This window comes from Lissotriton vulgaris, chromosome 2_1 (assembly GCF_964263255.1).
Source record: "Lissotriton vulgaris chromosome 2_1, aLisVul1.2, whole genome shotgun sequence".
Taxonomy (NCBI): Eukaryota; Metazoa; Chordata; class Amphibia; order Caudata; family Salamandridae; genus Lissotriton; species Lissotriton vulgaris.
Window position 1 is genome coordinate 58,686,703 of NC_141687.1, and position 14,674 is coordinate 58,701,376.

General features: G+C 46.7%; 1 protein-coding gene across 4 annotated transcripts in view; it reads right to left on the minus strand.

Moving 5' to 3' along the window:
- The window catches only part of BCS1L (BCS1 ubiquinol-cytochrome c reductase complex chaperone), a 164,784-nt gene that overhangs the window by 102,384 nt on the left and 47,726 nt on the right, over window positions 1–14,674 (minus strand). For all 4 annotated transcript variants that reach the window (XM_086954451.1, XM_086954448.1, XM_086954449.1 and 1 more), the window contains one exon: window positions 5,741–6,138. In XM_086954451.1, coding sequence (XP_086810577.1) covers window positions 5,741–6,060 — 320 coding nt within the window. In that variant the 5' untranslated portion in view covers window positions 6,061–6,138. The remainder of the gene's footprint in view (window positions 1–5,740; window positions 6,139–14,674) is intronic.

Sequence of the window (14,674 nt, forward strand, 5' to 3'; positions counted from 1 at the left end):
AAACACAACGTCATTATTTTCCATTTTTAACCTTACTGATAAACAGATCAGTTTGGCACAGAAAGGAGCAGACTATACAATTTTGAGCATCGAGAAACTCGAGAGATTACCATTGACAATGTCAGAGAGTCCTGTCATTGAATGGATAATACACGGAATTATCACAATTCCGATAACAACTTTCCGCTTTAAAAAATGCCTTGAATACATACCTGCTGGCCAGTATGAACAATTGGGTAAGGGATATGTTAAATCCGAATGGAAATTACCATACACTCATTCTTGCTATAGTGACAGCGACAAAAATGTATTTCTTAGTGGTGACAACTGTAAACACTCACTAAGCGGTATACTTTTGTGTCAGGGTATTAATTTACACGGAGCATGCGATGGTAATTCAAACAACCTTTCATGCCACCAGCTAGTCACACCTGCAACTCAGATAGAGCCCTTCTTTATGCAACTCGCAAACGGGAGTTACATTCTAAGAACGGATCACAGGTGCTGTGGCCTCGCGCCCGGACTAAGTTATCTAGTAGAAGTAACGTCCATGGTCAAATGTTGTATGCAAGCATTGTTCCCGAGCGGGCCTCCAGACACAGTGACTCCCCTCTGGCCTCGTCTGAATCTCTATTCTATACGAATTGATACATTAAGCAAAATGAAATCTGTGCTTTTACAGACAACAGTGCCTATAACGTCATCTAAAGAGACGTATGATCTTCTAGTCGCAAGGACGGCTACTGAGGTCCATGACCTTTTATCAACAAATTGCCCCGTGCATTTCGTACAAATACTCGACCAACTCCTTAACATGTCTAGTGCTACAAGCATCCCAGGCATATTCAAGACAGTCTTTACGGGACTGCTAACACCCTTCCAGGCAATTTTGGGAATCTTTCCTAATTTTGTGCACTCCATCTTTGGTGGTATTCCACTATTTTTTGGACTCATCGCAGGGATTCTATTTTTGACCCTTCTGCTACGTTATGGCAAACCTCGGCTCAGACATAGCTCCCATGGGAATGGAAGAAACAATCCTAGCAATGCGCTACAGGGACAGGATAACTAACGTCCTCGGATTGGCCAGGCTGAGAGATCTAAACATGACCTGGTTCCTTTCATTCAGACCAATATGGCAAAATTGCATTTTACCTGTGCTACGGTGTATGCTTTGCGGCGAGGAATGCGTGTTGGACATCTGTCTTTCACTTCCATCAGCAGTACCAATGGACGTCGATACTTTGCTAAGTCCAATAACGGCTCACGCATTGTGTTGTCCCCAGCGGCTACCAATCCTGATGACGGCATTCGTGGAGACTCCTGTGCTACAGCCAAGTGGTAACAGTGGAGCGAGTGACAAAAGCAACATCATCCAGGTACAACGTTCTGTGAGCATTGCTGATCCTGCATTCGATGACAGCAATCATTCTCACACCTGCCAAGTTTCAGCGCTATCTAATTTGGTTGAACTATCACCTGATTTTGTAGACCAATTCTTTGCGAGCCTGTCTGATACGATGTTCTCACCCACAGAGAAACAATAACTTTTGAGAAGCTTTCCGACACACAGCGTTCCCATGAACTCTGAATTCGGCCTTCAGTTTTGATCAACATAAAACTGCCAGGAGCTTTGGTAAACTGATTTTTTCTTTGAATTGGACAAATTTTTTTTTAAAATATTGACCCTCCCTTTTTGGCACGAACAATTCTTTGCTTAACGTAAAAAATATTCTTAGAGAACAGAAGCTTCACACTTCTATTTCTAAAAACACATCTAGAGACATAACAACATAACACCAGCCTCTAGCACACATGTTATTACAATGCATTTTTATGTGATGATTTATCTCGCATTTCTTCTGTCAGAGATACTTCATGTGTAATACTTTTTGCATAATCGTTCATTGATTTCATATGCAATACCTTTTGAATGATTACTATGCTTTTATAAAAAAGGTAAAGTACCTAAATTCCATGTATTACAAGTACGCCTATTTCGAATGCATTTATGTATTTTTGGGGTGGGCTATGTTACACCATGTTACACATGCATCTAATTGCTTAGTTTTAGTAATTTTGATGGACATGAATTCGTGGAGTGGGTGTCATGTGCTTATCTAGGTTCCTGATCGATACTGTGACCTTATGCCCCTATTCGGCTATAAAGCCCTTTATTCCCTATATTGGCATAACCGTTCAAGTGCGATTTTCTGTAAAGTCATCTCTGGCCTCACACGAGCAGAGCCACAGAGCCACATTCCAGCATGACTCTCTGCTACTTCCTTTGCGACCAATTAGTGCAATGACAGAGCAGCAGTCACTATCTGATATTCCTAGATAACACTCCGAGTTCTTCAACAAGATAAAAACTTAGCAAACCTGGAAATCCCCGCTTGCTATGTTTTGATTAGTAATAGAACTCTAATGAGCAACTGATAGCTGCCACTTCCTAGTGACATCTTTAATTGACGTCTTATGTCCAGCAAACTTGCGTCAAACCCGGCACCTGTCAGGTATAAATATTACCAACGTTGCCTTAAGCAATACGAAGCTGTGAGCTGTGAGAGCGAAGCTAACTGCTGTTGAGCGTTGCCTGTCGCTGCAGCCTGCTATCCTGTGGTGGTGAAGCTACTGATTACCATTATCGCCGCTACAGCGCGAACTATGGTGCAGTACGCTTGAGGAGCCGTGCAGCCGTCCTCTGCGAAGACATCCAGCCCAGCTGCCCGCGGACGCTGTCACCCCTCCTTCCTCCAGACGCGCTGAGAGAAGCCGCTGCCTTTCTCGTGCAGAGAAATCCAGTCCCGGCGCTTCCAGTTTACCCTCGCAGGTGACTGGGATATCGAGAGAGACCCCTGAAGGAGATACCAATCCTCCATCATTCTATTCAGAGGTATGGTGTTGACTAAACCCTTAGACGAGAATTCTTGAAACAAACCTTGGCAAAACCAACTTAACTTAAGCTACTTACTTACTCCCCTTCTCACGTGTTAGGCCTAGGTCAGGCACACTGGGGTAGGCTTAGTTAGAAGCACCAGTTGAGTATGTTAGCCTAATGTATATATGACTGTATATATGTTTTATTACTTTTAAACCATTGTATGGCTAAGAAACCATATCAATGCTTTTACAGTTCTATTTCGCTATTCTTATCTTACTGTACGTACTTTTTATAATAACAGTTATTGCAATTGTGGCAATACATTTCTCTTGTATGAGAAGAAAGACTGTTCAATAAATGTTAACCCTTTATTGATAAACGCCCGTCTCTCTATTCTCTACATACTGTGAAAGTAAACTGCACTAGACTGACTGAGTGAAATCTGTGTCTATTGTTTCACACGACCCTAGAGATCGACTCTTGATCTGAGGAGCAAAGTTGTCATGTTGCACGGTTGTTGGAAAGCTGAATCCCTTCTTGTCTGTGCCAAGGAAGCTGATCACTTCCTATGCAGAGAAGAAAGTTTCCAGTGACCTCTGAGCTAGTTGGTAACACAACCCAATTAAGTTTAGCATAGTCAGTGGAGGCCTGGAATATGAGCAGTTCCACGTCGATACTACTGTTTATGTTATTCCAATGCGCAGGGCCTAGTGGGAAACTAGGAACTACACTACAACTTTTTTATCAAAATAACAAACTAACATGTCCACTTCCCAAATTTCATATTTCACTATTCTAATACACCACTAATTCTTTATGGGTTCTGAGTAGCATGCTACTCACTGGAGAGAAAAAACGCTTCAACACCTCATTAGGGGCAGCAAGCAGTATATAAATAATGCAAACCTTGTTTGCCTCATCTATCCCTCCGCTATCCTTCTTAATCCAAATAACTGACCACCAATAGTACAAATAACTATCCACCACTCAAATTACTTTCATATTTCCCTTACTAATTCACCACTAATCCTTATGGGTTCCGGAGCAGTGTGCTATTCATCAAGAAAGTGCTTGAACACCCCATTAGGGGTAACAAGCGCTGTATAAATGCAAACCTTTTTTCCCTCTAGCCCTACGCTATCCTTCTCAATCCAAATAACTGACTAATATCCACCACTCAAATTACTTTCATATTTCACTATACTAATTCACCACTAATCCTTTATGGGTTCTGCAGTAGCGTGCTACTCGCCAAAAAAAGCGCTTCAACGCCCCATAAGGAGTAACAAGCGCTATATAAATGCAAACCTTTTTCCCTCTTCTATCCCTCTGCAATCCTTCTGAATTCAAATAACTGACTAACCTATCCACCACTCAAATTACTTTCATATTTCACTATACTAATTCAACACTAATCCTTCTTGGGTTTCAGAGTAGCGCCTCGTCAGGGGTAGTATGCGCTATATAAATGCAAGTACAATTACATGATCGTTCCCATGTGTCAGTCTTTTCACTGTGTCTTCACAGTAGGGGCACGCTTCTACACTTGGTCCATTCCGAAGACAGTAGGTCATTCTCATTACAGAATTTGTTAGTACTTAGCCTGTCCAAACTAGATGTCCAACTCAAATGGGTTCTACCCCAGTCACCAATAAAGTACTGCATCTTATGGTCAGTATTAAGATCCCATTCTACAGTTTGAGAAGCATTATCCAAGTGGCTTCTGTGCGTCTTAGTCTCAGCTCCCTATTACCACCCCGAGGGTCCTGGGCTACTACATCAATTCCATAGAAGGTGAATTGTTTATGTGGCCCCTGTGCCATGCATTCTGTGGCATGTATTGCCATAGGGTATCTCTTGTCCTGTTGTTTTAAAGCCCTCGCATGTGCACCGATTCTCTCCTTCAAAGTCCGGATGGTGCTACATACATTTAATCTATTGCATTTGCATTCAATAATATACACCACATACCTAGAGTTACAATGTATGTTGTGTCTTATTATGCAGTTGTGTTTGTCATGTCCTGTGAACTTCTTTTTGTTGGCAGAGGCCCATCTGCACACCCCACAGGACCCATATTTATGAAATTCTAGGGAACGTTGAGTGAGCCAGTTTGAATCCTTCTTATTTTGTGGAACACTGGGACTCAGAATGGATCTCAGAGTTCTGCCTTTTCTGAATGCAATCTGTGGTCTCATGGTGGTGCAGTCATCCAGTGATTTGTCCTCTTTTATTATGTCCCAGTGTTTGTTCATGCTTTTTACTAAGACTCTCATCAGGCAGTAATAATTAGTGACTAATCTCACCAGTTGTGTCGTATTTGTGTCCTTTTTCTTGTCTACCAGTGTTTCTCGTCTTGATATCTTCGTAGTTCTACGTTCTGCATTCCCAATGTTAAGTGGGTCATATCCTCTTGCCCTGAACCTAGTTTTCATGTTCTCCAGGCATGACTGAAACTCGTTCTCTTCACTGCAATTCCTCCTGGTCCTAGTGAAATCCCCATAAGGTATTGCCTGTATCTGGTGGGGTGGATGTGCACTGTCTGCGTGTAGAATAGAATTGCATGCTGTGGGTTTACGATGGAGTTTGTGGTCCTTCACATAGAGTTTAATGTCAGGAAAAGTAATGTGCGTCTTGCTATATTGATAGGTGAACTTAATATCCAGGGTGTTGGTGTTCTTGTAGTAACAAAATTGTACCAGTTTCTCTTGGGTTCCTTACCATAGTAATAAGCACTCAAAAATGCAAAGCCCTCCGTTTGGATAATTTCCCGACAGCCTCCTGCTTGGTGTAAATTGATTAGCACCAAGAGAGACCAATTATGCAGCTCCCTAAAATGAAAATAATGTGTCTTACCAGATGAAATGATTCCCAGGACTAGGGATGAAATCGAACTTGGTGGAGATGCGGCCACTCTCATGTTGCAGGTATGAGGTCTCAACACTGAGATGCTGGGTGCGCTTGGCATAGTGGGAAATCCAGCTCAGAAGCCACTGGTAGCTCTTGTCCCGACTGGGCACCTCCAGGGTGATCATGTACATTCTACGGAAGGCGATCATTCCAAACTGAGCCCCCTTGCGGGCTAGAGCCAAGGCAGTGCCAACTCCAACCAGACCAAAGCCGGCTCCAAAATAGGGATTGTCCTTCAAGGCCACAACAAAATCGGAGAGAGGCATTTTCTGGGATAGGAATCATTAAACACCACGGTCAGCGCTGCTTCTCAATCTTAGTTGTTTCACAGTACCAGCACACACCTTTGAGTAAAACAGAAAACATGAATTACATTTTTTTTCTCGACAGTACAAAAAGCTCCATTTTGCAGCGCTGTCTTCAATAATGGCAAAAATATGTTAAATTGTGAACTCGTTTAAATACTATCTATAATATATTTACTGTTGATAAGAATGTTTTAACCCCTTCCATGCTGATGACGGCCCCCAGCCATCATGCATCACGGTGGGCGTGTGCTGATGACGGCTGGGGGCCGTCATGAACCCGCCCACTCTTTAAAACGGCCGCACAGGCACAGAATCGCGGCCGCGCCCCAGGGGTTAAACGAGCAAAGCTGTCGGCTATTTTATACGAGCTCAAGTACTCACCCCTGATCGTTATAAAGATATTGCAAATAACTGAGGAGTTTCGTCACCACACAGAGCAATGAAGACAAAGATCCTTTATAATGTTAAGGAACTCCTACCTTAGTGGCAATATGCTTGTTTACATATATTTAATGGTATTTAATTCGTAATTGACACACTGTCACCGTTCCTTCACCTGACTCAATTTCTTGTTTAATGCTCTTTCTTTTGAAAGACACCCACTGCTGGCAGATTTGTAGAATGAATGTGGAATTGGTACTGTCAGAACATGCCAATATGCGGACTGTAATTTGTGGTAAATACATATGCTAAGATGGTTAAGGTATCTCAAATCCAGTAGTCCACATAGATGTACTACTACAAAATCCCATTCTTCTTTGCTGATAAAAATATATTTGCAGTGAAAAAAACTAAAAACAAAACAGCTGAAAATGTAGTACTCCTTTGTCAGGTTAAGAGATAGTTGTAATTCTAGACAATGATCTGCCAATTACATAGTCTAGGTTCTCTAGTATCGTGCACTGCGACGTCACAACTCCAATGTATTAAGGTATTTCAGTAGATTAGTGAAGTCACTTTTTTAATTACAAGTGATTCGTGATGTCACAACTAGCCTGTAAAAACAAAGGGAGGCAAACTGTTAAACACTTATTGTAGAATTCCATGCTTTACATGGTTGTATATTCAAGGTGAAGATTAAATCTTTTCTGTAGTTTGAATAGAAACCAGTATAACCGATTATCTGAACTGGCTCCAGGAATCAATTTGAACTGGCTCCAGGAATCAAAGAAAATATATTTGGTATTATTTCTCCCAAATAAATCAGACCAGTACTGCCAACACGAGGAGCAGTGCCAAATCCCCAGGCAGTCATCAGTGAGGTAACACCATACCAACCACTTTGAGCAACATCTACGTATCGTGACCGCCCCAACGCTGAAACAATTTGGTAAATAGTTGAAGCTGCACCTTTGTAAAAACACTGCATCACAATGCATTAACTGTCCACAAAACAGAATACTTCTCCTATAACCCATTGACTTTATGCGATCTTTGACCCTCTACAGCACTCAGCTGCCTTTCGTCTAGGTTAGCCCTGCAGAAATACTACTGATTGCATACATCTCCTATTAACCCCGAATTACATCATCACTTAGCAAAGAGTAGCAGCAAACAGCAAGCCACCTAACCATCTAGGAATGTCTGCTCCGTAACGAGTAACAACTTCGAAGGTGAGCGATCGATAGGAACCATAGTGATCTTGGATATCATTTCAATCGCTGCCATCCAGAAAGTTTGAATGCCCAGGCGATGCCAAGCTCATAGATAAAGTCCAAGCAGAGGAGGGCAAATCTGTGACATATAGAACTAAAGGCATTATCTGTGTTAGTAGTACTGGGATATAGTAAATACAGTGCATACATGTCAACTGTAAAAGTTCGTGTCTCTAACTATGGAAACATCAGAGTCCAAGCACAATAATGCTGCCCGCAATCCTCTACTGTAGTTCTCCCGAAATCTGCCTCCCATCATTTACTAGCTGGAATCCCTATGTTTGCTGCTGTGAAGTCTTTAGTAAGTAACATTGATGTTAGTACAGACTCCAGCAGTTCCTCTGCAAAGGACAATAATTAATAATACAAAGTCTGCCTCAATCTAAAGTCTGCAAAACATTGAAGTGACGTGGCCCTCAGATTCACACGAAATTGATCCATGAAAACTGATGTGCCAAATGTATGTCAGACCTCGGCTAGTCAGTACATACCACTCAAAATTATGCACTGAAGGAGGAAGTACAGTGTTATGGAGAAGTGAAACTGTAGGAGAGTAGAGTTGTTCATGGCCTGCTAACCTGCTCATCTAATGCCGTGTCCACAGACCACACCAGACCGTTGGTATAATTCTGGTTGTTTAGGTAGTCATGTAGTCAGGATTGTCTGGAGTTTTCCAAACTCAACCTTGTCTTTCGTTGCCACTAAAAGAGGCCTATGGAGGGAATGGTGGGACCAGAATATGACGTAGCGGGCCTGGGGAGCAAAATAATACCTCTCAGAGTCTGGGATTGAGAATCCATCTCTATCCTAAGGTAGAGGTAATATCAACCATCATTACCAAGGTTGTTAGCAGGTCCACATCAGCTTGGACAACATAGATTATTAGATTTCTTTTTTAGGCACAAAATCTGCACAAATGAGTACAAACAATTTCCTTCCAATAGTCATATTTAGGTCCATCACGCCAGAACACTGCTGAAATTTATAACAAATGAACTGTGGAAATTATGTTAATGCTCTTGTAAATTAAAATGCTGCTGCTCACAAGGAGCAAAAGAGGGGGAGAGAAAAGCAGAGAGGCAACCAACACAATGAAGAAACAATCAGAGTACCTAAGCCCAGCCATCTCAAGTTCTTTCGATTACTCATCTTTACCCTAATCCTACCCCAGACTCAGCAGTAGCCCCATATCCCAAGGAACACCACGTCTACCGCATCATAAGAATCCCTACGTCCACCTCGTCCAGAGTCCCTATGCAACCCATCAACGTCAAGTGCACCTGCCCACACACATAGCGCTTCGCACCAACTTCTACTAGAAATCTGATCAGGTAGACCGCAGAGGCTGGCGGACCCCACGTCACAAGTTTTTCTGAACACCATCAAAGCTCTCTTTCTCGCCAAGGTTCCTCCACCGCCCTTATCATCCACTCTGTTCTGTCCTCAGACTGTAAAATCATCACCAAAGTGTCTCACCACCGCAAACACCCTACCCTGGCACTTCAAGGGCAGTAAGTCTTTCAGATTACTGCGGCATTGTTCCCCAGATGTTTGAAGTGATTACAAAGCACACTCCATAACCAAGGAGGCATGGAGCAAGAATCTCGGGTGGTATCCCTAACTCTCAGACTGTGACATCCCCCCCCAGGTCATCAAACATCTCAAACCTCGCCTTACATTTCAGCATCTCTTCCATGGAGCAATGTTTAAGGGGAGCTACATCTTTCACCTCTAGTGAAGCTGCCATCAAGGTCTCCAGGGAGCATTCACTATCCCCTGTCTTCTTTTCAGTCCGTTCTAGTTAGAACACTTTGTCACAGCTTCCATTCCACATTTGGACCACTGTTTCAAGTGTGTGTTCTTCTCTTTTATGTCATTGTGCATAGCTGCTATGGATTCCCATTTCTTCATGCCTGCCTCATTGGACGCGGCTTGACCTATTGGAAGCCCATGTTCAAGGCTTGCTTCTTTGCACCCATGATGAAGGTCTGTAGGACAACCTGTTCACTTATTCAACAGGGTCACTACAAGGCAGGCGTCTAGGCTCACTGATTAGTACAGTATGGACTGGTACTATATTATCGAGAGGGCCCCCCCAGGGGACGGCTAGAGGCAAAATGACGGCTAGAGGCAAATATCCTCCCTTTGCTCAGTCCCTTCTCTCTCTGGTTCACTCCTGGGTGTGTACTGGATACTGCAGATCTGGCCTCCATCAGATCATTGCAGGACATCCACCAACCACGTCACCCAGTCAGCAACACTGCCTCACTATGGAAAAGAAGGTACAGTAGTGAAACATAGGAGAGAGAAGTGATGACATGCCTGGGGTTGCCTCCACCAGCCGCAGACTCTCATGTGCCACAGTGAGCCCACTGGCACGAACATAAGCAGGGTGCGAACATTCAAAACACTGGTGTCAGGAGAAAAAAGATGCACTTCAATGAGAGCTCGGATATCCTGTTGCATCTATCATCGACTCTTGCAGTACGGCAGTACCTGGTATCTGCCGAAAAAAACGGAGACAGAGCTGGAGCTCCAAGATTTCACAGTCATCTTTGGATCTGCTCCACTCTGCTTCAAAATGTAATTTAGAAAAGAAGGACTGGGGGCGTGGCTGGCGGCCGAACATGGCGGCAGCGTAGAGGACTAGCTCCGGCGGGGAAGCGACCTCTCCATCTATCCGCACGTTAATCCGTGAATATTTGTTACCTCCAACGGCAGCACCGAACGCCCGGGACCGGGCGGGACTGGCGGCAGGTCTCCAAACGAAAATCGAACATTGAATGACGGAGTTATCGTCGAAAGTTGAATCGACCGGAGCCTAGGCCCACCTCCGGACCCTCAAGTGCTAGCTGAGACCGACCGGAAGTGCAGCCTGCCTGGCTGCCACAGACAGGAAGTGGTCGGTGCAGGAGACCCACGCCCAGTAACGGTCCTGCCCTGCGTCATTCGACTCGCTATCTCCAGCGACGACTCCTTGGAAGGGTGGCCGCAAACTACCGGAACTATCATCCGAACTTTGCCCGGCAGACCGTACAGGAGTCTCACTTTTAGCGACGGAGGTCCTTTCCATCCGGCACTGAGAGCAGCGTGGTAACTACTCGTTTACCTGATACCCCACCGGACCGACGAACTGTATTCCCTCCGTGACCGAACGATGGCCGGGAAAGGTGTGAAAGGCGGCACAACCCAGACTCGTATTGACCGCTTCACCAACGACAGGACCGCTTCCCCTCCGGCGGAGGGAAGAACTCCCCCCGTGAAACCAGGCGAGTCTGGGGGACCGAAGAAGGCGACGCTGGACGATGTCATGAAGGCTCTCACACAGGTCCAAGCAACGGTGGGCTGTATATCGACAGAAATCACCCTTATCCGCGCTGACTTTCACAAAATGGCGGAAAAGGTAGGCTCCCTGGAGCTCGTCACGAAGTCGCTGGTGGAGGATGTCTCGGAACTGCAGACGGCCATGGAAGCGGTCATGGCGGAAAACAAGCTCCTTAAGGACAAGCTCGACGACCAGGAGGGCCGCTCCAGGCGGAACAATGTACGCATTCTTGGCGTTCCGGAGTCTGAAGGTGTGAGGGCTACGGATCTCTACGTGGAGGAACTCATTAAGTCTCATCTTCAACCTAAAGGCCTGTCGGCCTTCTTTTCTGTGGAGCGAGCCCATAGAGTCCCGGGAGGTCAACCGAAACCAGGGGCCACGCCGCGGCCGATCCTAGCGAGACTGTTTAACTACCGTGACCGGGACATCATCCTGCAGGCGGCACGTGTCTCGCCGCCGGTGAAAATCCTTAACTCAACGGTGGCTTTCTTCCCGGACTACACGGCGGAAGTGGCCAGGCGGCGGAAAACGTTCTTGGACATTAAGAAAGAACTTAGGAAACGAGAACTCCCATATTCTATGATCTTCCCAGCCAGGCTTCGGGTGGTGGCGGAAAACAGGACATGGTTTTTTGACGACCCAAGCACTGCGCGAGACTGGCTGGACGGCTGGCGTCCTGCTTCTCACTCTCGTCGCCCTGGGCGGACTAAGACCGGCTCGCCTCACTCTGACTGCACCGCTGCAGGGGCCGAGGGTACGAACAGTGGCAGAAGTTCTCCGATACGAGATGAAGCAGCTTTGAGTCTGGAGGTGGACCCCTGAACACATGACTATGCTGTAGAAGTTTGGAACTGTGGCTGGAACCGTCAAGGATACTGGGCCGAGGGCCTCCGTGGAGGGTATGAGGGGCCGCTGATTCCGGAGCGCTCCTCACCCCCAACGAGCAAGTAACTGTGTGTTTTCTTTGGGGTGGGACGAAGCACTCTGCTAAATTGGGGTGGCGGGCAGTTTGGAGTCCGTGTAGCAGGGAAGCAGGGAGGGTGGGGTTGTTGGGAGTGGGGGGGTTGTGTTGGTTGTTTAGTTTGAAATGTTTGGCTCAACTTCTTGTTTTGAAACTGCTAGTGTTCACACTTGACCGTATTCCTGACACCGGGTATATTGCCTCTGCTCCTCGATCATTATATCGGTACACGCACACGCTTAGTTACACTGGCTTGGGGAATTTCCTATCTGCTATGACTCCGTCCCGCCCTCTAGGACACTCAACTGCACGCTTGATCACAATATGGCGGATCCCCCACGACCTGCTGTAGTAACGCATGACACTGGGATGGGGGCGGTACCGCCGCTTCGGGTAGTCTCCTGGAATGTGCGGGGGTTGGGAGATAAAGTGAAGAGAGGGCTGGTCCTACAATGTATTAAGAGACTGAACTGTGATATCGCCCTCCTCCAGGAGACACACTTAGTGGGGGTTGCCACCAAAGCCCTGGATAGGAGAGGGTACCGCATGCTAATACACTCAGAATTTACTTCGGGATCCCGGGGAACGGGAATATGGGTAAAGAGGACGTCAAGATTCATTCACCACTCCACAAAAACAGATCAACATGGCCGCTTCGCGGCGGTGTGTGGACAATGGGAGGGCGTGCCCATCAACGTGGTGTCTGTGTACATCCCGCCGGCGCTACATTCATCGGCACTTCCGGACCTGGGTAAATTTCTTTTGGAACTCCCGGAAGGGGATTTGTTAGTGGGCGGAGATTTCAATGCATTGGCTGATTCTGATATGGACAGGTTCCCGGCTCGCCCCCTCCCTACTGGCCCAACGAAATTCAGGGACTTCCTGGAGGCACAGGGTCTGATAGACATTTGGAGACAGCTTCACCCTAACGATCGTCACTATTCATACTACTCCTCCACTCATGCTTGCCTGTCGCGCATAGACTACTTTCTCACATTGGGGGGCGGTAAACTCACTTTTGACAAAGTACACATCGCACCACGGGGTATTTCAGATCACTCTCCCCTGATCGCTACATTGTCCTGCTCTGCCACGGCCCGCACACGTCTCTTTCCCATCTACCCTGGTTATCTTAAAACTCCCCTGATCCAAAAATCCCTTAAAACTGCCACTAAACTTTACTTCCAGGAGAACTCCGGGTCGGTGTCCTCACCGACGATTCTCTGGGAAGCATACAAGACGGTGCTCAGGGGCCAGGCCATTTCGACCATAGCCGACCATAAACGGAAACAAAAACTGGAATTGGTCGAACTGGAACTGCAGCTGGAACAAGCAAATGTGACTCACATGGCCACACCGTCAGAGGCCACCAGGCACGCGCTGACTCTCTGCCAACTAAAGCATGACGACTTTCTCCGCCGTAGGGTGTTAGAGCGGATTGAATCAACGGCATGCAGAGTTTATGATGTAGGCGACAAAGCCAACAAGCTGCTGGCTTGGTTGGACAAAAAGCGGGATGGAGGCAGGCATATCCTGCAGTTACAAGACCGCGCGGGGACGTTTCACACGCACCCTCCCAAGATAGTTGACCTCCTGGCAGACCACTTCCAAACGGTGTACACCCCAGAAGTGGTGGTCACGTCGGAACAGGCGGAACTGGCACTCCAGGAGATTGAGGTGGAGGTGCTAACGCCGGAGGCGCAAACCGAGTTGGAAGCGGATCTCACGGTAGAGGAACTCCGTATGGCGATAGGCGCACTGCACACGGGCAGAGCGATGGGCCCGAACGGGATTCCAATCGAATGGTTCCAAACGATGTCCGACACACTGGGCCCACCACTACTGGCCATGTTCGAGAACTGTCGTGAGTCCGGAACGCTGCCCTTGGATCAGCGCCTGGCAACGATAGTAGCTATCCCAAAACCTGGAAAACCTCCAGAATGTTGTGCATCCTATCGCCCGATCTCGCTAATCAATGCAGAGGCGAAGATCCTGGCGAAGGTGATTGCTAATAGATTGACCCCACACCTAGGCCAGCTGATCCACCCAGACCAATCCGGCTTTATGCCTCACAGGAGTACAGCATTAAATCTCCGTAGAGTGCACGGCGCGTTGGCACGTGCGCACTCCTTGACAGAGCCAGCAGCCATCTTGTCGCTGGACGCCAGGATGGCCTTCGATATGGTAGAGTGGCAGTACCTGTTCGCAGTCCTGCACCGGATGGGCTTCGGTCCGAAGTTCCTATCCTGGATCCGACTGCTCTACACAGGTCCAGTAGCTCATGTAGCGGCCAATGGCCATATCTCCCGTGCGATCTCTTTGGCGCGTGGGACCCGCCAGGGCTGCCCCTTATCCCCATTGCTATTCGCACTGGTCCTTGAACCCCTCGCGATCATCCTCAGAACGACACCACTGTTGAAGGGCATCAAGTGGACGGAGACCTGGGAAGATAGAATATCATTGTATGCGGATGATATGCTGGTGTACGTATCAGCACCCGAACTGAGTGTCCCGATTCTATTGGCGCTTTGTGACAAACACGGTGCGGCCTCTGGTTACACAATTAACTGGACGAAATCGGTCCTTTATGTACTGAAGGGCCCTCGACCAGTCCTCCCGGAACACTGTCCG